At 38.1% G+C, this 27,518-nt stretch overlaps 1 protein-coding gene across 1 annotated transcript in view; it reads right to left on the bottom strand.

Moving 5' to 3' along the window:
* LOC141904398 (cadherin-23-like) overlaps nucleotides 1-27,183 on the bottom strand; it is a 54,991-nt gene extending 27,808 nt beyond the window's left edge. The window contains exons 1-37 of the mRNA XM_074792982.1: nucleotides 27,001-27,183; nucleotides 25,880-25,969; nucleotides 25,066-25,155; nucleotides 24,604-24,723; nucleotides 24,394-24,516; nucleotides 21,053-21,155; nucleotides 20,782-20,900; nucleotides 19,706-19,882; nucleotides 17,916-18,050; nucleotides 16,883-17,047; nucleotides 15,889-16,094; nucleotides 15,103-15,232; nucleotides 14,708-14,790; nucleotides 14,534-14,618; nucleotides 13,787-13,974; nucleotides 13,455-13,707; nucleotides 12,484-12,723; nucleotides 12,305-12,393; nucleotides 11,801-11,969; nucleotides 11,001-11,112; nucleotides 10,801-10,925; nucleotides 10,414-10,541; nucleotides 9,598-9,776; nucleotides 9,143-9,369; nucleotides 8,412-8,592; nucleotides 7,861-8,000; nucleotides 6,095-7,426; nucleotides 5,327-5,434; nucleotides 4,429-4,569; nucleotides 3,352-3,492; nucleotides 2,862-2,978; nucleotides 2,680-2,770; nucleotides 2,307-2,440; nucleotides 2,091-2,181; nucleotides 1,609-1,745; nucleotides 851-982; nucleotides 299-482 (exon numbers count right to left, since the gene is read on the bottom strand). Coding sequence (XP_074649083.1) covers nucleotides 299-482; nucleotides 851-982; nucleotides 1,609-1,745; nucleotides 2,091-2,181; nucleotides 2,307-2,440; nucleotides 2,680-2,770; nucleotides 2,862-2,978; nucleotides 3,352-3,492; nucleotides 4,429-4,569; nucleotides 5,327-5,434; nucleotides 6,095-7,426; nucleotides 7,861-8,000; nucleotides 8,412-8,592; nucleotides 9,143-9,369; nucleotides 9,598-9,776; nucleotides 10,414-10,541; nucleotides 10,801-10,925; nucleotides 11,001-11,112; nucleotides 11,801-11,969; nucleotides 12,305-12,393; nucleotides 12,484-12,723; nucleotides 13,455-13,707; nucleotides 13,787-13,974; nucleotides 14,534-14,618; nucleotides 14,708-14,790; nucleotides 15,103-15,232; nucleotides 15,889-16,094; nucleotides 16,883-17,047; nucleotides 17,916-18,050; nucleotides 19,706-19,882; nucleotides 20,782-20,900; nucleotides 21,053-21,155; nucleotides 24,394-24,516; nucleotides 24,604-24,723; nucleotides 25,066-25,155; nucleotides 25,880-25,969; nucleotides 27,001-27,183 — 6,448 coding nt within the window. The remainder of the gene's footprint in view (nucleotides 1-298; nucleotides 483-850; nucleotides 983-1,608; nucleotides 1,746-2,090; nucleotides 2,182-2,306; nucleotides 2,441-2,679; nucleotides 2,771-2,861; nucleotides 2,979-3,351; nucleotides 3,493-4,428; nucleotides 4,570-5,326; nucleotides 5,435-6,094; nucleotides 7,427-7,860; nucleotides 8,001-8,411; nucleotides 8,593-9,142; nucleotides 9,370-9,597; nucleotides 9,777-10,413; nucleotides 10,542-10,800; nucleotides 10,926-11,000; nucleotides 11,113-11,800; nucleotides 11,970-12,304; nucleotides 12,394-12,483; nucleotides 12,724-13,454; nucleotides 13,708-13,786; nucleotides 13,975-14,533; nucleotides 14,619-14,707; nucleotides 14,791-15,102; nucleotides 15,233-15,888; nucleotides 16,095-16,882; nucleotides 17,048-17,915; nucleotides 18,051-19,705; nucleotides 19,883-20,781; nucleotides 20,901-21,052; nucleotides 21,156-24,393; nucleotides 24,517-24,603; nucleotides 24,724-25,065; nucleotides 25,156-25,879; nucleotides 25,970-27,000) is intronic.
* Between the last annotated feature and the right edge of the window lie 335 nt (nucleotides 27,184-27,518).

Here is a 27,518-nt window from a genome sequence, read left to right as displayed (position 1 = left end):
GTATTTGTCGTTTTAGGGTAGGGTAGTGTAAATAAGGTTTCAGGGCCTACAAGCCTCAAGCTTCAAGCTTTGTTGCGAAACCTTGCTGGTCTATTACAGTTCTTCATAGAACCGTAATTTTTATGAAATTCATGTATCTCATAAAGCTTATTACTATTCCATAATTATTTGTAATCTATTCAGGAATGAAATTAATATCTTTTTTAGGGTTGGAAAATACAGAGGGCAAAATACAGAAATACACAGATGACTGTGGGTTTTTATCTTTTATCTCCGAGCACTGAAATGTGAAACTCACTATCAGTATTAGATCTGGGTTCAATGGTGTATGTGAGTTGAGTATTAAGCGCTAAATCTGGATCCGTGGCTGAAACAGTCGTTATTATAAATCCAATCGGTGAACCTTCGGATACTGATTTCACATATTGCTGTTTATCAAATTTAGGCGGTTGATCATTGATATCTTTTACATAGACTGTAACCTGAAATGAAATAAAACAATTTTCACTAGTGAAATATGAATTATTAAAATACAGTAGACTCGCAATTAGCCTAGAAATTTGTACTTGGTTAGAAATTTCAATGCCCATTGATGAAACAAGGTTTTCCAATATCATTCGATGGAATTCAGTGGTATCCAATTTTAGTCTTCACATCTTTTTAATCTTTGATAGCACTTTTGAGAGTTCGAAGTAATTGTTTATATTTAATCCCGATACTTGTAGATTATTAGACTATTTCTTAGAATAGACGAATCTGAAAATATCTAGCCCAACAAAACCTTTCTCTCACAAAACAATAAAACGCTATTTTTTGAATGAACTGTTTAAGTGTGAAATGTAGTACTCACAGTTGCTGAGGCCGATAGCTGTGGAATTCCATTGTCTTTAGCTTCGATTTTAAGTTTATAGATTGCACGACCATTTCTCAGCTCGACTCCTGGTTTCTCTCGATCTAACATTTTCACAACACTTATCACACCCTGAAAATACAGATCGAACAATATGGGGTACATTAAATGGTAGCTTCTATACTCAGAGTTAACTGCATAAAATTCCTGAAGAGTAAAATTCTGGGAGCCCTTCACGGGCTGAAAAGTTGGTAAAAGTTAACCATCTAGACCCAGCTTTACACTTCTGATTGGGTATGACTATATTAGCGAGTTAAAATCAGTTTTAATTGGCACTATGTTTGAATTAAATCAATGTTACTGGCTCCAATACACCTGCAGGGGTCAGGTTCAGAAACTCAAGAATTTTCACAAATTTTCACATCTTCCAGTTTTCATGTTCGAGTTTTTTTTTCTAATGTCAGGACACTAGAACATAAGTTATTAGGCCTACTGAACACAATCTGGACAGATCAAAATAGAAATTGTAGACTACTGAATTTGATGTAAATTCTATTTTTCTTTTACTTTTCTATTTCTTTGAGAACGTAAACGATCCTTTGCAAATAAAGATGTATATATTCTAAACTCCATGGCATAAAAGGGGAACAAAATGTTACGACTGACATTTTTCTTGAATCTTTCACACAATTTCATGGATATTTCACAGATTTTTCACATCAATCTGACTACTGCACCTGGTATTTTAAAACACACACCTGCGAGTTCACTGTTTGTATTTTGAATTCCTGATCTTTATTTCCTTCAGTAATACTATAAACGATCTTAGAATTATTGCCAACAGCATCGGCGTCGGTCGCGGAAACTGTTATCACCAGCGATAGACTGTCTGTACCTAAAACATTGAAAAGAAGTCAGACATTTTAATTCCTAATGTGGTTCAGAATTTGTGGTCAGGATATTCTAAAACGTTGAGGTTGCATATCTTATTTCTTGAGATGGTGCAAGAGTCATGGTCAACATTTGATAGGAGTTCGTTAACACATTTATTTGAAATTTCATCTTTGAAAGAGTCAAATTTAGCACCCGAAACCAAGAGAATTATGAGCATTAGTTGAATACCAGATGATGTCCAGGTTCCCCTACAACAAAATTGTTTGGGAATCATGGCTCTACTAGACTAGAGCAGCCAAAGCAAGATGATAGGTTCCATTAACAGTTCAACTACTATGTTACAAACCTTCTTTAGTGGTTGCGTTGTAAGGCAAGTTTTTAAATGTCGGTTTCTCGTCATTGATATCGGATAAACTGATTATAACTGTAGCAGTCGCCTAAAATTAAGCATTTACAGATGTTTATATTTTTGATGTCAGTTCAGTTGAATCTGTTCATTTTAATTCAATCAATTCCGGTCTCATCTCAAAGGATTGAAATCTGTCGAACGAGTAAAACTTACATTATTATTACCGGAGTCTTCAGCTAATATCGTCAGTTCATAAGATGATTTCGCTTCACGATCTAAACTGATAGTATTTGATCGAGAAATCATTCCTGTTGTTTTACTAATCTCAAAACTACCAGCATCATTACCTAAAAGATAATCAGAGCAAACCATTGATTGATTGCTTTAAAATTATTTTATTCATCTTCATCCTGCCATTCATTTTTCATTTTTCTAATTGTTAAAATTAATTTATTTTATGTTGTTCCTTAGCGGGGTGCATGGTTCCCTCATTGGGTCTACAGCTGATAAAGTTTTTCCGTTAATCCCTATTATGTATTTGATATCAAATATGTGTGTACGTTATGAAAATGGTTTTTGTACTAACCTTGAATGATTTTATACCGTATTTTATTCTTATCAACTTTATCGGCATCCGTAGCTTTAACTTGTATAATCTCGAAACCAGCACCAATATTCTATAATGGAGTAATGATAACATCCAGAATTTAACGCCTCAAAATCCCCTCGAATAAACCAGGGAAGCAGTTTTCAACCGACCATACGAACCTCAGGAACTGTTTTAGTATATTGGGATTCGGTAAAAACAGGTGCGTTATCATTGACGTCTTCAACTAGAATCCGTACGACGGTTTTAGCAGTATATTTCCCATCATTAACGCTAACCTACAATCAATCATTTAATAACCACATAAAAAATAACCACAAACACACAGAAAATACAGCCTCGCTTAAGTCATCAATGGCAAGTCATCTCTGTTTTTAAGTTCCAAGTTGTATTTCCAATTCAATTTAGTAAGTGTAAGTTGTCATTTTGAAGTTCGACTTATTATGTCAAATTTCGACTTATTATCTCGATATTTGACTTAATAATTCAACATAATAAGTCGAAATAAGAAGTCGAAGTTCAATTTATTAAGTCGACTTTCGACATCATCAGTCGAAATTGTCAAAAGATTATCTCGTATGTCACCAAGGGGCTTCAGTACTCAAGCCTGATTTTTCACTGCAATATCTTAATCCTGACACCACATTTTACCTCTAGTGTGAATATCCCAGAATGATTTGAGTTCAGTTGGTCTCGATCTAGACGTTTGTTAACTTCAACAATACAATGATTGTTGCTAGTTGTAACGCGGAATAGTTCTCCGGAATCACCACTTATTTTACTGTAGGTCAACTATAAACAATGTAAGAATATTAGTTAAAATTTTTACATAACGCAGATTATTGTAACAATAGTGTCACTTTTTCATCATTTGTAACTTTACAATGGACACTAAGTCTTTTCAAGTTGTAAATATTTTACATCTAAGTCAAAATCAGGTATTCAGTTGCTTAGTCGACCATAGAAAATATTATAAGGGTCGACAAACTGAAAACCAGGAGAGCAGTTACTGGTAATTCAAAATATGGATGGAAAACAAGAGAACTGTAACTGGTAATTCAGAATACAGAAGGACAACAAGAGAAAGGTGAGTGGCAAATCAGAATCCAGAGGGAAACCAAGAGAATGGTTACTGGTAATGCAGAATACAGAGGGAAAACAAGAGAAATGTTACTGGTAATTCAGAATACAGAAGGACAACAAGAGAAAGGTGAGTGGTAATTCAGAATACAGAAGGAAAGCAAGAGAAAGGTTACTGGTAATTCAGAATACAGAAGGAAAACAAGAGAATGGTTACTGGTAATTCAGGATACAGAAGGAAAACAAGAGAAAGGTTACTGGTAATTCAGAATACAGAAGGAAAACAAGAGAATGGTTACTGGTAATGCAGAATACAGAAGGAAAAAAAGAGAAAGGTTACTGGTAGCCTAATTCAGAATACAGAAGGAAAACAAGAGAATGGTTACTGGTAATGCAGAATACAGAGGGAAACTAGAGCATGGTTACAGGTCAAACAGAATACAGAAGGAAACCAAGAGCATGTTACTGGTAATACAGAATACAGAAGGAAAACAAGAGAAATGTTACTGGTAATACAAAATACAGAAGGAACCAAGAGAAGGGTTACTGGTAATACAGAATACAGGGGGAAAACAAGAGCATGGTTACAGGTAATTCACAATACAAAATGAAAACAAGAGAAAGGTGACCAGAATTGCTCGTAAGTACCTTTGGATTATGATCAGTATCAATTGCTTCTATAGCTATGACCTGATCACCGATTTTAGCATTTTCAGGAACTGTCACGTCGTACAAATGAAACGGGAATTTAGGCGGAGAATCAGACGTATCGGCAACTTGTATCGAAATCTAAAAACAACACATGTAACAATACAATATGAGAGGCCTCGATACAGGCGTATGTTTGCCCTGTTAATCACTACAAGTCTTTTACGTAATTTGTCATATTAATACAGAACATCATCATAATAGATGCATCAATACAGGACTTCATTGTATCAATACATAACTTCTTTGTATTCATCTAATTTAGCACAGAACTTTACCTTATCAATACAGAACTTGACCACATCAATTAATACTCAACTTTATCAAAACAATTCAAGATTCCAGTTATAGTGTTATGGAATTTCATTGCATCGAGTACAGAAATACAGCACTAGCTTACTTCAGGTAGGGGCACACGAGCTTATTTTTTCGCCGGACCGCGATGATTGAATTCAGCAGCAAATTAGGCCTACGTATTTGCCTGATTACGAACACGCACACACAATATTGATATCTTATGCCAGCCATTTTAACCAATCACATGATATAAATAGTGCATCCTATTTGCATCCTATTGGTGTACTCTGAGTATGGACAGACATGGGAATGAACCAATCACCAATGTGAATAATCGGCCAAAAATGTCAAAATGTTTGATGCGGGTGACTGAGTCCATCAGAAAAAATCGTTGCACAGACATCCCCATGACAGGCATACAGGTAGCCTTTTCAGGCAATTTCTTAAATCGTCTCAATCAGGCAAAAGATGTGTGCCCTAGCTTGAAGTTGTATTGATACGGCAGCACTATAGTTGTGTATTGAATGTATTTTTTACTTACCCCGGCCTGAGTGGAATACCGTGTATCTTTTATATTAGTAGCAGTTGCGATCATCAGATAATAATGTCTCCTTTCCCGATCTGGTTGTTTAACCATCGTCAAAATACCCTAAACATTCACAGAGAATGGGATACAGAACAGGCATACAGGAATACAGAAATACAAGCAAACAGGGGATGAAATGAATTACAAATTACGTAAACTGCGGTTACAAATCACTGGTCTGGAGTATGTATAAAAATAGGGGATGAATTTCAAATTTCTGCAGAGTTACTTTGTCATGTATTTGATTTTCCGTTGATTTTAGGACCTTGAATAAAGAACACAATGGAGAATCGGCAAAGGTACATTGGCGAGCGAGGATCCAGTGATGATCTGCCAGGATCGCTTAGAAGCACTGAGGTACCGCGTTACAATTTCCTATTACACTTAAATTCCAATTGATTTTTTTTATCAGCAAACCGATTTTCAGTGAAATCCATAGGCCTACATCATACACTGAATGAGAAAGTCGATCTTATATCTATTTGATGACTCAAATTTTAACTAATAAATTTCATATTTGGAAGCCTAAAAAATCGAGTCCGAATTTCAACAAAAATGAACTGATTTCCACTACCAATAACTCGTTTGTGTTTCGTTGCACCATCTAGTGAGTGACGATATTTCATTCATCAAGAATGAGTAGGCCAACCTTGTTTCGACCAGGAAGTCACCCACATGCCTCTTGACCTGACTTATGAATTCGAAGTAGAAGTCAATTCTTACCGTGTTTTGATTAAGAGTAAAATCCGTTGAACCATCTCCCGTTAAACTATAATTAATCCCCGAATCCTTTAATCCATTATTAACGCCTCCGATCCACGCATCGATGTCCAATAATTCCACTGGGGGTGCTGTGCTCTCATTGACTAATCTCTTATAATACTGAGTTGTCGAGAATATCGGATATAACGAGAAATCTCCAACGACCTCGACCTGTACGCGCGCGGGCTGACTCGTGCGACTGGGTTTTCCCCGATCGTGCGCGCGTATCAGTACCGTATACGTCTGCACGGCGAGCGCATCGGTGTTCACGTACAACGTTCCCGTATTGTTAACGGCGAACTGCGGAGCCCCCGTTTCCAACGAGTAATTCACGAGGTTATTGCCGTCGTGGTAACTGTCTTTATCGTTGGCGGTGAACGTGTAAATGACGCTGTCTCGAGGCGTAGTTTGTAAAACGCGTAAAACCGACGGGTGATCCTCGAAACGCGGACTTTCGTCGTTTATATCCAACACCGTTATGCGCACGGTCGTCACCGACGACAACGGTTCCTCCCCTTTGTCGCGCGCTGTCACGTTCAACTCGTAATAACGAATATTCTCGTAATCCAGCGGTTTATTCAAAAACAAATCTCCGTTCGACGTCAAACGGAACGTATCGTCTACGTTGCCGCCGGTGATCGACAGCGTAAATTCGCCGGCGCTCCCTTCGTCTTCGTCCGTCGCGTTGATCGTCAACAGCAGCGAGTTCGCGGTCGCGTTTTCCGGTATCGCCGTCGTGTAGCCGAACGACGAGAACCGCGGGCCGCGCGCGTTTGTGTTGTTGATGTAAACGGTTAACGGCACGAACATCGTCAACGACGGTCGTCCGTGGTCCTCGACGTACACTCGCATGTCGTAGACGCTTTTCACCGAGCGATCGACCGCCCCTGCCAGACGCACTTCGCCCGTATTGTACCCGATACTGAACTTACCGTCGGTCCGCGTAATCCAATACGTCAACTCTTTGTTATTATCGATATCGTCGTCGGTCGCTACGACGCGCGTTACCAAACGTCCGAGTTTAGCGTTTTGTTGAACGTACGCCTTGTAATGAGTTCGATTGAACACGGGCGGGTTATCGTTGACGTCGAGGACGGTCACGCGGACCGTCGTGTAATCGCAGTATTTCGCGTCGCACGCCGAGATATTCAAACCGTAAGAATCGGTTTGTTCGCGGTTTAGCGGCCGCTGAGTCACAACTTCACCGGTTTTACTGTTCACGCTAAATAATGAATTCAGATTCAGAAGTCGATAAGATACGGAATCGACGGTGTCTTTATCAGTCGCAGTTACCTACAAAACATCAGCACATTTAAGGCATGTATTTCTTATTCCAGCCATGTCTGAGGAGTTTCCTATGAAGTTTCAATGAATTGACAGCAAATGGAGAGAATACATGTACAAGAACAGAACCTCGCTAATGTACATGTATATGAATGTTAGATTGTATCAAATAAATGATGAATTAAAGTCTGTACATCTATTGGAATCCACATGTTAAGATGTATGAATTTGTGGAACTGGATCCAGATATATACTAATGTACATTTTCATGTACAGGATTAATCGCTTGCGTTTATTGCTATCTAGAGCAATCTGTGATACATATGTACGTAACATCAATATGATAATGTGCATTAGACAAAATGTATATCAGACTGGCCATGTGCATTAAAGTGTACATCTCACTGACCATGCAAATTAGATGAAATGTATATCTTACTGACCTGTGTAACCGGAGAATCTTTAGGTAAATTCTCGCTGATTGAAGCAGTATACGATTCAGGCTTAAAAACTGGTGCGTTATTGTTTATATCTAAAACTTGAATTTTAACTGTACAAAACGCTGATAAAGTCGGGTCTCCACCTGAAATAAAAATATCAAAACCAGCAATGTTATAATCTGGGTTCTTCTTGTTCGGCGGGTTGGATAGTTCTATTCCTACCATTCATAGACTGAAGAAGAGTGGTAGGAACCACCCAAATATTCCTAGTATTTCAAATATCCTTATAATATTTCAACAATTCTGCACTTTTACATTCATTCTTATTCCTTAAATCATATCTTTGTTATCGTGTCCAATAATGTAACATCTTAATGAAAATAAACTTCAATTCTATTCTATTGTCGATAGGCCCTAATGAATATTGAAATTTGAGATATCCAGTGGAGATTAGGTCTGTGGTCAAGTTGGGATACATTACATTTAGTTGGTTAATTCATACATTGTAAACTTTTTATCAGCTATGCACATTCATTAGATTTCCAAATACTTACCATCTTTAGCTTGGATTATTAAATAATGTAAAGGTTTGACATTGAAATTAAGAGCTGATCCTTTCACAACTGAAATCTCTCCATTCGATGAATTGATGCTGAAAATCCCATCCTGATTGCCACTAATGATAATGTATCGTAAAACAGCATTGATACCGCTGTCACTGTCAGTAGCTGTCACCTGAAATAAACATCAAAAAAGAAGCTTGAAGAAAGAGACAAACAGAAAGAATCTTAGGGCCCAGCCAATGAGTAGAAAATTTCCCCCAAGCTAAATAAGAAGTTTTATTTTAACTCAGTAAATTTTGATTCTTGTAGAAAACTTCTACACTAAATTATGACGACATTACAATGCAAACATTTTAATCACTGAAACTTAATACAGTAGATCGCTTCAAATCAATTGGGACCAGTGATTATTGTTCAAGGAAGACGATTATTCGACATATCGAAATTGGAATTCATTTCACATTCTGTTGCAATGGTTCTAATGAGTCAAGAGATAATTCGACTTGAAAGCATTCAAGTTAAGAGGAGTCTACCACTGTAATACATGCATCTGCTTTATACATTGCTTAAATCTTAATTTTCTGGCCCCAGTTCCAGTTATGAGTTAGCGTTAACTCTGAGTTTAAGTTAATTCATTTTCAATGAGTTAATTCTAAGAGTCAAATCTTAACTCAGATGTCCTTTCAAATTGGGTCCTAAAACCATAGGAGTCCAATAGTTACCTGAATGATGACTTTATTTGCCGAGTCCTCTGAGACATTCGCTTTGAATTCCGCTTTCTGAAATCTGGGAGGATTATCGTTTATATCTTGAACGTCGATTTTAACCGGTGAATTCACAATAGTCGTTCCATCTGTCGTGCTCACGGCGAATGTCAAGGTCGTATTTTTCTCGTAGTCTAATGACATTAAAGTTCTCAGTTCCCCGGCATCATTTACTGTAATCATGTCTGGAATAAAACCATAAATAAAGAAAAGATTTTACAAGAATTCCGAGAATATGAATCTATGAATCAGGACCCCCCATGGTTAATCCAGTTCCACAGTTCTCGGTTCTTGGATATAGGGATAAAACAATGGAAATTTAACTCTAAGTAAAACTTAACCAACAACTGTCGAACTGGGTCTAGATATACAAATATCCACACAAATTCATAAAGACTAGTCTTTCAGGGTACCTTTCACCGATGAATCCACAGCATAAGTTAACTTATCGCCATCGAGATCGGTAGCTTGAGTTCGACCAATCAGAGTGCCTGGTGGTAACTGTTCATTCAGTTTGAATTCAAACGGGGTGCCGATGAATATCGGCGCGTTGTCATTTTTATTTTCGATATTTACAATGACAGAAGTCGACCTGAAACGGAAGAAAAAACTCGAACTTTATAAACATTGAGGAATAGATTTTCTTGCGCCCTTACAAACACAACTTTAAATTGTGCAAACATTTTTCACTCAATCTGCAAATATAGCAAAGCCTATACAACCCTCATATGTAAATTCACAGCAGTGAAGTTTATCACTTGTTCCTTATTCCGTTACTCATTGAGAATTCATCTCCCAATAAGGAACAAGTAACTTGTTCCTTGTTCCTTATTGGGAGATGAATTCTCAATAAGTAACGGAATAAAGAATAAGGAACAAGTAATGAACTTCTAGTGCCCTTGAAAATACCCGATCCAGTTCCACTGTGCTACAGTAAAGTTTAATCCAAGTCAAATTCTAACCGAAAACTGAATTCAGTCCAGAGCTATAAACTGCACAAACACTTTCAACTCAAACGATAAAATCAGTAAAGCCTGATGTCTTAATGCAACAAATATCATTGATTTACAAGATTTTCTGAGGCAAGACCTCTCTTACCCTCCCAAGTCTTTAGTACTCAGCATGCCAGGTATACGAATGGTGCCCGTCCTCATTAATTGCGCCTGACATTGTCTAAAATCGTATCTAATAATAACCATGTTTCTGCCTTCATGTTTTATCTCACTTACCCTGTTTGAGATGGAGATCCTTGGTCTATTCCTAATACAACCAATTCATATTTCTTTATCCCTTCGTCAAAATCTAGTTTCCCGCTAACACTCAGATCACCGGTTGTTTGTTGAACGCTGAATGGCACCTGCAAAACAAACACCAGGTTTTTTAATAGCCTTGGACAGAAAACTGTGTTCATGATGCACAGAAAAATGGTAGACTGGGACCGATAAATCGTTGATAGTAAGATGAAGAAGGGCATGGGAATTTTTTCAGGTTTTTGACTGGGAGGATGGTCCTATGGGGATGGTTTCTTTATGGCCTAATGGAGGAAAATTCAAACATTATATCAATCAGCTCCGTGACAAGTGAAGTTTACTGTAGAATGAGAGTTTTATACTTACATTAGAGGTTTGAAGATAGTATTGAACGATAGCTGAATTGCCTTCGTCAATATCAGTAGCTCTGATATCAGTTGATATGACAGTTCCAGGTGCAGCTAATTCACTTACATTTACGCTGTAAACACCTACAATAAAACAACGACATAAAATATTTCCAACCTAAATTTCAATCTATGTTGAAAAGTTAAAATGATTTTTACTTTTTCCAAATTTGGGTTTGTTGTCGTTGACGTCCAGAACTGTGATTTTTACGGTTGCGGTGCTGTTTATAACAGTACCGTTTTGTAGCGGCACGAAATCACTGGCTGAGACCTGCAAAACAGAGACAAACTCATGAATGTATCGCATTTTCCACAGAGCTTATCTAAAGATTTTTAAGAGATGTCCGCTTGCACATGTGGATATCCAGTTCGGTGTTCCACTGTTGTCAGCTAATATTTGATTTTTCGGAGATGAAATTAGTTCATTTTCAATTACCGTACTCAACTCTTAAAGAGTCTCTCACCAGTTCAACAGTTTCTTGTTGAATTCGACCCTGATATTCGTTCATCATCAATTATGTAAGATCAATTTTAACTAAAAACATGGAACTGGCAGGACGACTTCACATTCGGGTTTCCCCGGTAAAGGCAGAGAGCTCTATCTGTGTTCTTTAATGAACATCAGTAGTTAAGACCAGGGGCCAGATGCATAGTCATGACTTAGACTTAAGACCGGTCTAAGACCAAATTAGTTCTATAGCCAATCTAACAACTTAAGACCACAATTGGACTTAAGTCACGACTGTGCAACTCGCCCCAGAGTTGTTATCTTGACAGACCCAAGTAGTAAGCTAGCCAAGTAAATAACTTTCTGCCGATAGATTTTGATAGGAATCTTAGAATTAAATGTGAAGTTGTTTAGATGATAGAGTTTTATCAAATTTAATCAAGTTTTCCAGAACCGTGGTCACCCTGACTGAGTGTCAATCATTTTTTTTCAAACTGAAAATTTAACTCACTTGTAAAACGAATGCTGTGTTATTATTAGGTGAATCCCGGTCAATTGGTTGCCACAGTTTTATTTCACCGGACGTCTGATCAATTTGAAACTGATTTCGACCGTCACCTCCGCTGATCCAATATTTCACTTCGTGTTTGTTAGTTGAATCAGCGTCTAACGCTAAAACTCTTCAGACAAGAAAGAAACATAGTTTAAATGAAGACAGAATCAAAAGGCAGATGCAGAATTTAGGTAGAGGGTGTCATTGTTCCCTTGGCAAAGTCCAGTATCTAAACACAAGTGCGGAAAGAAATGCAGAACAAACACAGCTAGGTAATAAACATGATATCTACTCATGTTCAGAAATCTTTTGAACTTTTAATATATCCTAACGTGCAATTTCAGAGCCACTGATCACCCCCCTTCCAAAATTTGATAAATGGGCCAGATAAAAGAAAACATAGGCTGAAACCAGATTACAATGTAAAAAGAGCTGAAGTGTTGCTAAAACTCCTTAACTTACTTTCCGACCAGTTTTCCGAGCGTCTCATTTTCATAAACTGGAAATTCGTAGATAGGTTTTGTGAATAAAGGAGCGTTGTCGTTGACATCCTGCAAAATAATCGAATCTCATCCGCATAACATTCAAATATTCAGAAAAATGATGAATTCCAATCCGTAATATCAATTATTCAATCTTACCTGAATTTTGATGACCACATCCGCCGTGTTATTGGGCTGATTTAGAGCTGCACCTACAGGTGGCTCTGTATTATAGACCATCATTGTTACGGTATATTGTGTAGGTTTCCCAGCAGCGAGGGAAATCGGGGATTTTAATGATAAACTGCCGCTGCTTGTGTCAATAGTAAATAGATTCATGTCCCCGGACGTGATTGAGAATCTGACAGCCATATTGATACCAATATCTTTATCAGAAATCTACATATACAAAAATACAATTTGAATTGTCTTAAGTGACATATCTAAAATTCAAGCAATGTTTGTATGATCTAATCTGTTGTAGGCTACTGCGCAAATCTGAAACCACCTTACTCAGATATCGCTCTCAAGTCAATAGGTCTGACTCAAATGGAATATTCTGTAATACCCGACTCAGATATCACAGTCAAAAAATCTGACTTGAGCGGGGTCCACTGTTACATCCAACTCAGATATCACTCTCAAGTCAAAAGATCCGACTTGAAAACAGTCAACCGTACTATCCAACTCAGATATCATACTCAAGTTAAACAATCTGACTTAAGCAGAGCGTACTGTATCATCCAACTCAGATATCATTATTAAGTCAAAATATCTGACTTGTGCGGAGTCTACTGTACCATCAAGCTCAGATATCACTCTCAAGTCAAAAGATTTGACTTGAGCGGAGTCTACTGTATCATCAAACTCGGATATCACTCTCAAGTCAAAAGATCCGACTTGAAAACTGTCCACCGTACTATCCAACTCAGATATCACTCTCAAGTCAAAAGATCTCACTTGAGCAGAGTTTACTGTATCATCCAACTCAGATATCATTCTCAAGTCAATTTGACTTGAGTGGGGTCTACTGTACCATCTAACTCGGATATCATTCCGAAGTAAAACGATCTGGCTTGGGCATTGTCTACTCTAACTAATAGGTATAAAAGGTATAAAATGTAAGTTACCTGCGGAGTGAAGAATTTTGAAGCGAGTAGATTCTCTGGAATCGTTACTGCGTATGGCAATCCAACAAATACCGGTAAATTATCATTAATATCAAGTAAAAACACTGATACACTAGCTGAACTCGACAGCCTAGGATTGCCATTATCTATAGCTTGAACGCTGAACTCATAAACTGATCGTGCTTCCAAATCTAACTTCTTAGTCGAAGTTATTTGTCCATCAATTGCATTGATTGAAAAGAAATCTTTTGCCCTGAAAATGAATATAATTGCGTATAAACTCAGATTGATCTTTCGAATATAATTTCAAGCCAGCCATCTTCGACTCTTACCAGGTCCCGACAAAAGAATAAGTAATTTCGCCATTCCCGCCAACATCAGCGTCCGTTGCCTTGACTACTCCGATCAGAGCTCCGATCGGCTGCTCTTCCGTCACGTTAAACTGGTAAGTATTGTTACCGAAAACAGGCGCGTTATCATTGACATCAATCAGTTCAATGCCGAGACTGGTCAACGCTTTCTGGAAGAGAATATCAACAGGAATATCAAACATCTACCCATGGACGCTACAGTTGTTTTTAAGAACTTCAAACTTCAAACTACATGTATCCGATTCAGTGGCGCTGAATTTTAGTTGGAGCATTTTAAAATATATCCCCCATTGCCAGTAGATCATGTGGGATCTCGGGAAATTGGATATCCTGTGTCCACGAATACATGCTGTGCTTGTGAAGGCCATAATGAGTATAATGAGAAAATATATTCCCCCGATGTTTCAAACCTACTGATCTACTGTGTGTTTTAGTCAAGTGCTGTATTAACTGTGACTGCAATCGCACTCATTTGTGATGTCATAAGGCGCTATCGCAGCAGATGTGGTGAAATATGTTTTTGGGGTTTATTGGGGGGTACTTATTTGTTTCGACCTGAAGAACCATAGCACCAGATCATGCAGATAGAATGAACATACACACAGTGACCTGTTTGTTAAATCGGCTTGTTACCGCTTTTGATAGTATAAATTCTCCTTAGCATTCAGCTGTAGGGAGACAGACATTTCATTCTATTTTCAAACTTACATATTTGCCATCGGTGACTTCAATTGTTAAATTGTACGACGGTTTAACTTCTCGGTCTAAACTTTTAGCAGTTTTTACCATTCCCCTGTAACAAATAGATTTCAACTTTCTACACATCCATCTTCCAGACGAATTGTCAGAAAATATTAGGGTTTCAAAAGAGGTCTTACGTACATTGACGAGATTGAGAACTGTTTGTTCAAGTCACCGGCCGTGATACTGTAAGACAGCACTGACGTTTTATCAGCATCCGTTGCCTACAATACAAAACTTACAACCATTATCAGAGAAATTCCCTCCGACCTCCCTCTCACTCATCTCTCCCCTCCTTTGCCCTCCTTTCCTCTCACTCATCTTTCCCCTCACTCTCACTCACTTTCTCCCTCTCTCACTTATCCATCTCTGTCCCACTTCCCTACCTCATCCAATATCTCTCCCTCTTTCTCTATTCTCTCTTCTTTCTCCTCTCCCTCCTCACTCCTTTCCATCGCGTTTTATCCCCCCCTCCACTCACACTCCATTCTTATTCTTCTTGCATCAAGACACAATGATAGACTTAGTATACTTACCGATATTTGAAAGACGATTGATCTCGGTGGAATTAATTCTCCTATTTTAGTTGAGTAAGGTGCATTATTGAAAACAGGTGCATTATTATTTATATCTGTTACATCTATCGTTACTGCAGCTGTCGATGACCTGAAATTAATAGGACCACAGACCGATTAAAACTGGGTTTACGCTGAATCTTGTTTAGGACCCATGAACTGAAAAGAAGTGAGGGGGGAATTTTGTGAAATGATCCGAAAAATTGCTTTGCGTTAATTGTCTGATTGAGGACAATATTGGGTCTCAATATGGTCTTGATTTTCTATGATTGTGCTATGAATTCCTTAGATTTTGTGTCTTAACCCTTTCAGTGCTGGCTTATTAATACCCTATAGTGCTGAAGATAATTTGAAAATTCTGAAAAATTCCACCCTAGTGTGTTGAATAACGGGAATAGCACTATAGTGCGTCTACACCCTGGCGCGGTATATCGTTAGTTACTAATATTTCACTATGTTTGACACTGCCATTTTTCTGCTGCCATTTTTCAAGAGATAATTAGTAATTACTAATTAAATCAATACACCGCAGTGCGGTGTACTAGCAAAATCCATCACTGATTCGTACACCGCACTGCGGTGTAGACGCACTGAAAGGGTTAAAGACTTTCAGGTGTATGGCCAAAGCACTCTTGGGTTTCCAGGACTTGATTTGTCAGGTACGTATACTAATTTATCCTGGATCTACCATTAGGTAGTAAAAGTACTTGAATTACTATAATACGTATATAGTTTTTGAAAACCTACCTCCTTTGGAATAAGCTGGCAGCTTTATCAGTAGCTTGTACTGTTAACCGGTATTTATCGAAATAAGGTGAACTCAATAGAGCTTTGTTCGTAATGACTCCAGCGGCCGAATCAATTTGAAATTTGTTCAATCCGTCATTCGTCGCGTAGATAATACTATAGACTACTTCACCGTTTAAACCGAGATCAGAATCATTCGCCCAAACCTACGTACATAAAAAGCAACATCGGAATCATTCGCAGATATCATTCATTTGAAAATAGGTCAAAATAGCTGTAAACAAGTTGACTTTGAAATAAACCATCAGTAGTGAAACGACATCCTAGTAGTGACGACATTTTATCCAAATGACAACATACACTTAGTAAATTGAACTGGAAATACAAATTTGGACTTAAAAATATAGACGGCTTCAGAAATGTGACGACTCATCCCGATGACTATTTATAGTAACTTCAGCCTAATATATATGTACTGTCGAAGTCCATTATAATGCAGTCCTTTTTATTGCCACTGCTCACATAACGCCAACACATTTTTGAGTAAATAAATTTGGTCAATCTTGTCTTAACTCAAATCTAATGGAAATACGTTTCGGAGGACTGATTCTCAGATGATTGGAGGGGTTGAGTTTGCTTTTTTCACTGAACTTAAGATGGATTTTTCTCATTTTTCACATAAAGAAATTTTTCAAAATATGCATATTCTTCAAACAGAGTATTGCGAGAAACAGCAGAAAACTGACACATTGGCCCATATAAAGGCAAAACAGTGCTCAGTTGCCATGATGATGACAAGAAGCAAAGGAGCTATAAAATTGACTGACCGATTTCATAACTTTATGAAAATTTTCACAGAAATATCAACTTAAAGAATTTTTCATATCCAACCCCTGCTTCTGTCAATCTTGTTAATTTCAGAACATCAAACTGCCGTAAATGACCGTAATATCAATCTAATATAGGGCCCACTTGATATACATTTAACACTAACCTGTCCGATTTTGGAGTTTAACGTTACTGTTTCGTTGGTTCGGAAGTTATACACTTCGGACGGATAAAACACCGGTTTATTATCGTTAGCATCGCTGAGCGTTACAATTAGATCTGACGGAACACTTTTTAATTTCTCAGCAGTTTGCGTTTCTACAGCGAATACCTGCGAAAACATAAAACATAGAACTATTACCAACTGACCGGCGAGAACTGTTAACTGATACCCACACTATCATGTGAATCACATGCATGAATGAATGAATGAATGAATGAATGAATTTGCAAAATAAATTGTTACAAAAAATATCGACACAATATACATTATATTCAGAGTAACAATATAGATTGCGAGGAGTAAGGAGAAGTCAAAAGTTGACTTATACGAGTCCTTACCCCTCGGTCAACAATCACACTCACATGCACTCATCACTAACGCACACGCACATTCGTTACAAGGATCACCCTTTACATATATAAACAGATAAAATGGCGGCCACGTTGTGGGCATTAGTATTTTGCGACCAAGTAATTGGTAAAGCATTTTTAAAGTAAGGGCGTGATTTCGAAGATTTGAGTGATAAGTGATCAGTCCGTTAACATAGTTTATATCTTCTAGAACAGCATATACCTATGAGTTTAGTAACGGAAAGGCGCCTTAAAAGTGTGATGATGATAATTATTTGAAATAACATGGTTTTTCTTGATTAAAGCGATAAATAAATCTTAAACAGTTTACAGGAAGGCAAGTTTTTATCGTTACACCTTAAAAAGACCAGATTACAATATGTCTTCCAAATTATTTGAAAGATTTGAAGACACAAGTTATATCATATTCAATATAATATCATATTATCTGTCTTCATTATCATTGCATGTAACTTCTAAATCTTGAACTATTTTCTAGATTTTAAAACAAAGGTACTGGTATAATTATGCTCTACTGTTTTACACTTAAGGCCAATCAAGACACGCATAAAGAAATAGCTTACGAAATACCCATTCATCATGCATTTACGTATCAAAACACTGACCTTCGCTTGGACGAATGAGTTCAATTCTCTATCGAGTTTAGTCGAGTTGAGTACGGTAACTATACCAGTAGTACTGTTTATGCTGAACGTCGAACTCGGGTCGACTAGATCGAAATCAAACTCAGCATTCAAACCCTGAAAAAGATAGTATACATTTTACAGTTTCATAAGTCAGAATTTTGAAATATGTACTGGTAAATGTCTATTTCTATGATAAGTTCCGGTAGGATATGGCATGTTAGTTTGCGTTAATTGGATCAACAAAAGTTCATAGAACAGATCCCAATGCCAGATCCCAGTTGCACAGTCATGACTTAAAGTCCAAAAGTGGGCTTAGATCTTAAGACCGGGCTTAAGTAGTTATATTGATTTAGTTCTATAGACCTAAGTTATAGACCAGTCTTAAATCTAAGCCATGACTGTGCAACTGGCCCCAGGATACTATAACCGCGATTCATTTTTGGCACATGCCAAATTTGGTCGGGATGACTGTTCACACACTACCAAATGGGCCATTGCCTGTTTGGCCTGGCTGAAAATGTAGGACCAGACCCGAGCCAAATTTTTAGCACAGGACAAATGATTGCGTTTGAATTGCAACTGGTTCCGGAAATGACTCACTTCACTTTGTTTAAGCATTGTTCAGTGAGCACGCGCTCTAATTAGGCACGGGTCGAATTTGACTCGGGCTTGATCCGTGCCAATTTGGCCCCGGCCAAATCGACTCCAGGTCATCCCCCAGAAAATTTTGAAAAATCAGTCTAATTTTCATGCATTCTGAGCATTTTCGGGCATTCCTTTATCGTCTCATACCGTAAATATAAAATGTACTTTGAAATGTAGCGTTGAAAAACTGAAAATGAATAGTACGAAGGAAATTTTCCAAAGGGGAGGTAGTTTTAGCACCCAAAGCACCCCCTGCAAGAACAGCTGTAACAGATTGATCGAAATGAACTGAAAATATCAAATTCCAGTGTCACGGCGCTCATCTTTTATATTTTTTTCGTATGTAATTCATACTGTTTTAAGTGGCTGATTATCATACATGCATTAATAAATGCTACGTATTCATTGATATTAGAACCTCAAACCAGCTGCAATTATTATTGATCTATCTACAATTACTATGATCATAATTCTTTTTTTTCAACATTTAAACATATCTTTAAACGCCACCATCACTAATGTCATTAGATATCTTCACAAATACTGGTATACAAAGTATTTACGCATACGGTAATAATGAAAATCTGAACGTAGAATTTCAGGGATGGATATAGTGAAATAAGAAGGCGGGGGTCCAGAAATGCAAAAGGCATTTCTCGAAAATCAGCTGCATCAAAAGGCTACCACCAGCGGAGGGCATCTCCGGCATTAGACATTTTTTAAGAAATGAAATCGAAAAGAAGCAATTTCTGAGAAGATGAAGTCAAATTTTCATGTTTTAACCTTCTCACTCTTGACGATAGGGGCAACTTCTATGGGAAGGCAGGGGTTCGTACCCCTGAAACCACCCCCTAAATTCAGCCCGCATTTCAAATACTGAATAAGAAATAATCTGAATCACTGATAAGTATAAATGAACAATGTCAAAATATGAACATTTTTTTTAATCGTCTGTATTTTCAGACTTAAATGGCCCAGTTCCACCAGTTTTTAGTTAAAATTTGACTCAAGGTTCAAATGACCTTATTTCAATTGAAGAGTCAAACTGAATTGGCAACTGTAGAACTGGAGGGCCGTTGGTACTTGGCAGGAAAGTGAGTGAGCCTAATTCTGTTCTTACATACCAGATCTTTATCCGAAGCAGCCACTTGTAGAACGGTAGTTCCTACAGCAGAGTTTTCAGGAATCGTTGCCAGATATGGAGAGAGTGACATCACTGGCGGATTATCATTAATATCAGTAACTGTAACAGTAACATCAGTCAGCGTAGACCGCGCTTCTGGACGATCTATTTGATACGCCTACAATCAAAAGTAAATATTTTCATAACATCCCGAAGAATCCCTGGGAATTTCTCGCTTGAAAAACAGTTAAATCAAAGTTTTGACTCATACGATACGCAGTTTAAAATAACATTGAACTTCATCTATGAATTTCAGAATCTATGGACAAGGAATTCTGAAGCTTTAGTTTCATAGTTTACGACCTAGTTCCACAAGAACCCAGTTCCATAAATCAGACTCAGGTTTAAAACATCGGATATGTAAATTATTTCTCAGATTCAAGTTTAACTGACAGTGGAACTGGATATTGAACAGTAGACCCCGAACATTGGAAATGGACCTTTTAAAACGCTCTTTGTTACTGGATTCAGTTTCAACAATGAACCACTCATACCTGGATTAGTTAGGCATCAAAAAAGCCTGAGCACTAAATGCATTGAACCAATGAGGGTCTGTGAGATAAGGACCTATGACAGTGTCCTGGGGATTCATCTTTTATTTTCATTTTTCCAGCCATATTTATCCGCGCATTACAAATGGCACAGAAATATTTTCCAGTAAGTTTTTGCGCCCACAAACAAAGCAATTTCCTGTGCCTTTCTAAACATCGAAGACATTTAACTTTTCTGCATTAACACATAGATACGTCAGACTCTTCTTTAAACAGAGTTAATTATGGTGCGTACGTATCTCCCAGGGGCGGGTTCCATAGTGGGGGCTTAGACTTAAGACCAGTCTAAAACCAACTTAGTTCTATAGCCAATCTAACAACTTAAAATTTTAAGGCCAGTCCTAAGATTTAAGATCAATCTTGGACTTAAGTCTTGACTATAAAACCAGCCCCCGAGCCATATTAAGAACCCAATCAGTTACTGTAATCACAAAGCCCAGATACGAGAGAGGCTGTGAATACATACCTTGACCTGTATAGTAAACGGATTAGGGATTAAATTTTCTCTGTCAAGTGATTTCAGCAGGTATAAGGCACCGGTTTGATTGTCCATACGAAAATGTACTTCATTATTAATAATCGTTCCTGAAATATGAAAAATATCTGCACAAATCTCGAACAATTACTGCACTTTCACTTTCACTTTCGCGTAAAATCGACATTGTCAGTAGGTTCTAGTATGCACACGTGTTTCTACTAAATAACTCACATAAATGCTATATTGTCAGAAAACCAACCTTTTTCTATGCTGTAATTAATGGTCATATTGATGCCTGTATCTTGATCAAACGCGTGAAGCGGAGGAACAGTCAGCAGTGGTTGATTCACTATGGACGGAGTCTATGAATGAATAGTGAGAGATTAGCGGAGAAGCGACCCGTGATGTGGTCTAGTACCTAGTTGTTGTTCCTCAAACAAGGGAACCGCTAGCAACGACTTGGTATTCAGACTACCCGTGATGAGGATAGTAGTGGTTGCTGTGAATCCAGGTCAAACTGTCCATGATGAGGTCTGGTTTTGTTTTTTAAATTCGGGTCTTCATAACCATTCATATTTAACCTGACGGGAAGGGCAGTTTTCCTTGTTTTTGGCGTTCTAGCGTTTTGATTTGGTACACCTACATCAGCAGGACTCGAACCCGCTTATCAGCGAAGTTGCGCAGTACATCTTGAGGCGAATTTATCTTTGATTCAAATCAGATTTGATTTTCCTAATTTTAATTTGCTAGTCACGTGTAATCTAATCAAATAAGATTTGCACAACTGTATGAATTTGACGGCTTGTTCAAAACGGCTGACAAGAAAATACTGCCCTGGTTTTTGAAATATCATTTCCTATGAATGAGTTTTCAGTTTGTTTTTAGTTTGGCATCTGCAAATCGTACCAAATCACCACTCGAGGTGATTTGATCATTTGATAAATCGCTTTGAATTTGATACCGTGCTAAATTCAAAAATTAGACCAAACCAAATTTGATTATGCCAGGATAAATACGATTTTACTTAAAATCAAATTTAATTTGATGTGATAGATTCGCCTTTGGTTTGGGACAGTACGGCACGCAGTGGCTCGTATCAGAGTGGTAACTAGATTTAACCTTGGAGTAATCATTTGAAATGATTAATCATTCCAAGATTTAACCTTCGAGCAATCGAGATGATTGCTCGTACGTAGATTTAACCATGGACTCTAAAGCTAAGCATACATCGACAAAGCGACTGGAGACAACTAGTTGCTAGTGAGCGAGTACCCCGCGCACATCGAAAATTTAGTAAACCCCAGCAACTGCGCGGCTCATGCCGGTCGCTAGGTTATGGTGGCTGATAAGGGCCATAGCGTAAAATTCCTGGTATGTAAATGAGGGCACCAGAACGCCAGAACGCCAAAACGAAAAAAAACGTCCAATTTTCTCTAAAAGTTCGTTTTGGCGCGCCAAAACAAAGAAAATTCCGTTTTGGCGCCCCCGCCAAAACGAACTTTCATTTTGGTGCCCCAGCCAAAACGAACTATCGTTTTGGCGCCCCCGCCAAAACAACGAAAAACGTCCAATTTTCTCTAAAAGTTCGTTTTGGCGCGCCAAAACAAAGAAAATTCCGTTTTGGCGCCCCCGCCAAAACGAACTTTCATTTTGGCGCCCCCGCCAAAACGAACTTTCGTTTTGGCGCCCCCGCCAAAACAACGAAAAACGTCGAAATTTCTCTAAAAGTTCGTTTTGGCGCGCCAAAACGGAGAATATTCCGTTTTGGCGCCCCGCCAAAACGAACTTTCATTTTGGCGCCCCCGCCAAAACAACGAAAAACGTCCAATTTTCTCTAAAAGTTCGTTTTGGCGCGCCAAAACAAAGAAAATTCCGTTTTGGCGCCCCCGCCAAAACGAACTTTCATTTTGGCGCCCCCGCCAAAACGAACTTTCGTTTTGGCGCCCCCGCCAAAACAACGAAAAACGTCGAAATTTCTCTAAAAGTTCGTTTTGGCGCGCCAAAACGGAGAATATTCCGTTTTGGCGCCCCCGCCAAAACGAACTTTCATTTTGGCGCCCCCACCAAAACAACGAAAAACGTCGAAATTTCTCTGAAAGTTCGTTTTGGCGCGCCAAAACAAAGAAAAGTTCGTTTTGGCGCGGTTATTTCCGTTTTGGCGCCCCCGCCAAAACAAGCATTCAACCACAGTAAAATTATTTTTCAAATTGGCGCGTTGATCTTGTGTGTAATTTGCATAAATTTGCATAAATGAAAATATTTTACGTATATATAGAATTATTTTACGTGGTTTAAAGTTCGTATTGGCGGGGGCGCCAAAACGAAAGTTCGTTTTGGCGGGGGCGCCAAAACGAAATATTCGTTGTTTTGGCGCGCCAAAACGAACTTTCAGAGAAAATTTCGTTTTGGCGGGGGCGCCAAAATGAAAGTTCGTTTTGGCGGGGGCGCCAAAACGAAAGTTCGTTTTGGCGGGGGCGCCAAAATGAAAGTTCGTTTTGGCGGGGGCGCCAAAACGGAATATTCTCCGTTTTGGCGCGCCAAAACGAACTTTTAGAGAAAATTGGACGTTTTTTTTCGTTTTGGCGTTCTGGCGTTCTGGCGCCCTCATTTACATACCAGGAATTTTACGCTATGGCCCTTATCAGCCACCATACTAGGTCCATAGCGCACACATCGACAGCAACTGAGATGTGGTTTAGCAAATATTCTTGAGGGCATCACAAGTCACGTGACAAATAGCTTTGTTTTAGTCAGTTACAACCATGTGTTGTTGATTATGGAGCGCTCACATCGACGGATATGAGAGCAACTGAGTACAACTAGTTGCTCAAAAGTAGAACATGAGCAACTGGGTGGAACTGGATATAGATGGACGCTAACCAGTCGTAAGCTCGCTCACATCGACAAATTCGAGCAACTGATTGTATCCAGCCAATTGCTCTCATGCGCCGAAAACTGCCTGGCAACTAAGTTGTCTCCAATCGCAGTGTCGATGTGCGCTAGGCTTAAAGTTTCGTTTTAGAGTCCATGATAAAACATGTTATCGATTTTGCATCCAAACCAACAAATCTGATACGAGCCATCCTATGTGCAACAGTGCTTTCTCTACATTTTTGTATTCCAAATTGACTAAGAAATCGAATTTTGATTTAAATACGAACATTTCTGAATTTATGTCAGATGATCTCGCGACATAAATTCAGCAAAGCTTTTTATTAATCGTAAACGTATTTACGTCGAGATAATAAATCGACATAAAATTGGCAAAACTATGTATTAATCGAAAATGATTTTATGCTGAGATATATCTCAACTAAAAATGAAATATTTATTTCTCGTAAATGATGTCCCCACGACGCTTCCGTAACAAACACATTATAGTTTATCGGTGCACTTAAAAAAATGATATTCACACAATTCGAGCTGTGTTTAGAACTTCACCGAAGATATTTTTGATTGGAAATGTATCACCAAATCTAGCAATTTTATCAAAATTAATCTCAGAAACCGATAATCAAGAGGTGGATGGGGTGATGGGAAGGCGTATAGTCTGGTTCCGCAGTGCTCAGATAGATAGGCCGCGTAAAATTCATGTTTTACCTGTTCTGGTATCGATAATGTGTAAGCTTCATTTGAGAATTTCGGATTCTGATCGTCACCATCGGTAACATTAATTATCAACAACCCATAACTTGTCAATTTTTTTCCATAAAACTCATTATCCTAAAATTAAAAGAAAAAAAAGAAACTGAATTTCCATTCTATCGAACAATTAATTCTTAGAAAAATCTTTCGTCTTATTTTACTTACGGTAACAGAAATATTAATGTTATAGATTCTTTTTCCGCGATCGTAATCTAAAGTTTCGGCTACGGCGACCATTCCATCAGAGGTAGGTCCAATTAGTTTAAATTTACCATCGCTACCACCCTACAAAATAACCAATTATCGATCAATAACTGAAAATTGTCTAATTAATTTTTACGGTATTTTTGAATACATTTTATTTTATTTCGTGCTTTGCAAATTTTATTGTAATATCAATGTACATAATAAAATGTACATACAAATTTTACAAATTTAAATTTGACTCCAAAACTGAAATCGTTAAAATTGATCTTATTTCAACCGAGTTAACAGCGGATCGAGCTGGATCATCTGTAGTCTATGATCGAATCGAGTTATCTCTGACTTGGAACATATGTAAGTGGAACGGACACGCGCGGTCGAATGGTCTGAAATGTTGATTCCGGCAGTAATCAGTGGACTTACGGCTATTGCATAATTAGTTACAGATCCCCCGCTGTCGTCGTCTTCAGCGCGGCCTTTTAGTATAAATACTGTAGTAGTTATTGGAGTCAACTACAAAACAAAGCACACATACGTTTCATCATCGGGACGTACAGTCATAACATAAGTCAGAAAGAAGACTGCACTAAGATGTCTTAAGCCGCGATCACACGAGCATTTTTGACCCGGAACAACTGTTCGCACACGGGTGCTAAATGGGCCCGGCCAAAATTTCCCCGACAAAAGATGCCGGACCTGGCCCAAGTCAAATTTTAGTAGGCCCTATGAGTCAAATAATTGCTTGTGAATCGCAATCTAACTTCGGATTTTTTAGTATCGAAGTGGTTTAGTAACGAGTGAACGGGCAATTTACACGGGCCCGATTTTGACTCGCGCAAGGTCCCTGCCAATTTGGCCCGAGCCAAATCGTCGCCGTGTAATCGCAGCGTTAGACTATGGTCTTAAATCTAACACACAAAAAGTGCCGAGTTTCGTGAAATAGGCATATAGGCATATTTTATACATTCTTAAGGTTTATATACCTAATCGGTAATCATTTTTCATGTAGTGAATAATCATCGACGCCGTTTAAAAACTATGCCTACAATTCATTAATCTTCAATCAGAATTGTTTTCAAAAAAGTAAAAAGGCTTTAGTGTATCCCCTGGTGGCTGATTCGGGCTATATAGAAATATTTCTGCACGGCTAGACGCACGATAAAAATGATCATGAACACAATTTTTTTGTCAGAAAGTTTGGTTTTCCTGAATCGGCCAACATACTCGCCCATCTTACCTCGTTGACTTCTTTATAATACGGTGAATTTTCGAAATGCGGATAAACATCGTTTAGATTATTCACAATTATAGTTACTTTATACGGCACCTAAAAAGAATTAGTAAAGAATCGCATATAATAAATAGGTTGGCATCAAAATGTTTTGCGCTGAAAATATAATGAAACCACTGCGTGAAGAGCGTATGGTTTTTCAATGGATTTTTTGATAGATCAACTGCAGGGTGACCACAATTCATCCAATTCCAAATTGTCTGTGTTTCCAGGTAGTGTATAACGAACTCAGATACAACGTTTTATCGTATATGATAAATATAGAATTTCGTCCCAAGTAAGAAAATTTAGACAATTTCATACTGGATATAACGAACTATCGGTTATAAGGAACATATTTTCTGGTCCTGTGGAGTTCGCTGTAACGAGGTTCCACTGTATTTTGATTTGCCTTTCGAAAAGAAGCAGAACTGTCCCTTTTTCTGATAACGGTAGGATGAGGGACCCGGCCGAGATTTGTAATCGCGACAGATTCAAGCAGGAAGTCATAACCCAGTTAGATATTCCGACTCTCTGCGAATATATACGAATTTCGACTTTTTTTACCATATGAAACGAAGTTTGTTAAGTTGCAAAGTTCCGATGACATAAAACGGAGACCGAACCAACGGGAAATATAGCATGGGCAACATAAACACCACGAAACACCATTACCCTGTTATCCAGAGTTTTGTCAAATCTGATCGAATTCCCTGTCATACCGAGATGGAATAGTTCCCTGTCTTTCCCCTGTTTCCAGAATCGCGGTCACCCCGTTTATATACCTCGAAACCGTATAATTCGATACTTACCGCTCGCTGTAAAGGCCCACTTCCTGTTGATACCGTGTAGCTGCACGTCAATATATATCGCAACTCGGAAACATAAATCTAGAAATGGGACAGACGATGAAGACAATTTCGGATAAGAAAATTTAAAATATCAAGAAAGAAAAGATTCTTATCACATAATCTGATAGCTTACGACTAAGAACCGTCCGTAAATATCTTTTTACTTAGATAGATAATCATCAAACGAAATAGTTTTGATAGATAGCAGTTAGAAACGTATCAAAAACTGTGACTAACCTTAGATTGTGGTGAGTATCTAGGATCGAGTCGTTCGGCGTTGATCGAATGGTTCAATACGACCGTCCCGTTGTTAGAATTGAGAATCAGTTTCAGATACCCGTCCGAAACGCCCTGTTCCGAGGGGTCCGGTACAAACGTATAATTGTCAGTGGTTGCTCGATCGAATGTGAATACAGTCATCCCGACCGGCGAGTTTTCTTTTACGAAATGGAACTGAGTGATTTTCGATTTACATTGACCTGGAAATGGAAATTACAGTTTATATCGATTGTTAAAATTCGTTTATAAACCCACTGTCGTCATCCTTCTCGATGTCACCGCTCGCTTAATTAACGCCAACATTTTTCAGAGAACAAATTAGCTCGATCTAACTTAAATTCAATAAAAACATCAGTCATGTTTTGTGGACATTTAGGTAAAAGTGCAGATCTGCACCTCTCGGCGTAAATGGTTCAATCAATTACATTAAATATCATTGTTTTCAGATTCAAAATGTCATCAGCATTTCAGTACAT

Source organism: Tubulanus polymorphus, chromosome 4 (assembly GCF_964204645.1).
Source record: "Tubulanus polymorphus chromosome 4, tnTubPoly1.2, whole genome shotgun sequence".
Taxonomy (NCBI): domain Eukaryota; kingdom Metazoa; phylum Nemertea; class Palaeonemertea; order Tubulaniformes; family Tubulanidae; genus Tubulanus; species Tubulanus polymorphus.
Note: the sequence above shows the minus strand (reverse complement) of the source record. Positions and strands in the feature narration are given on the sequence as shown.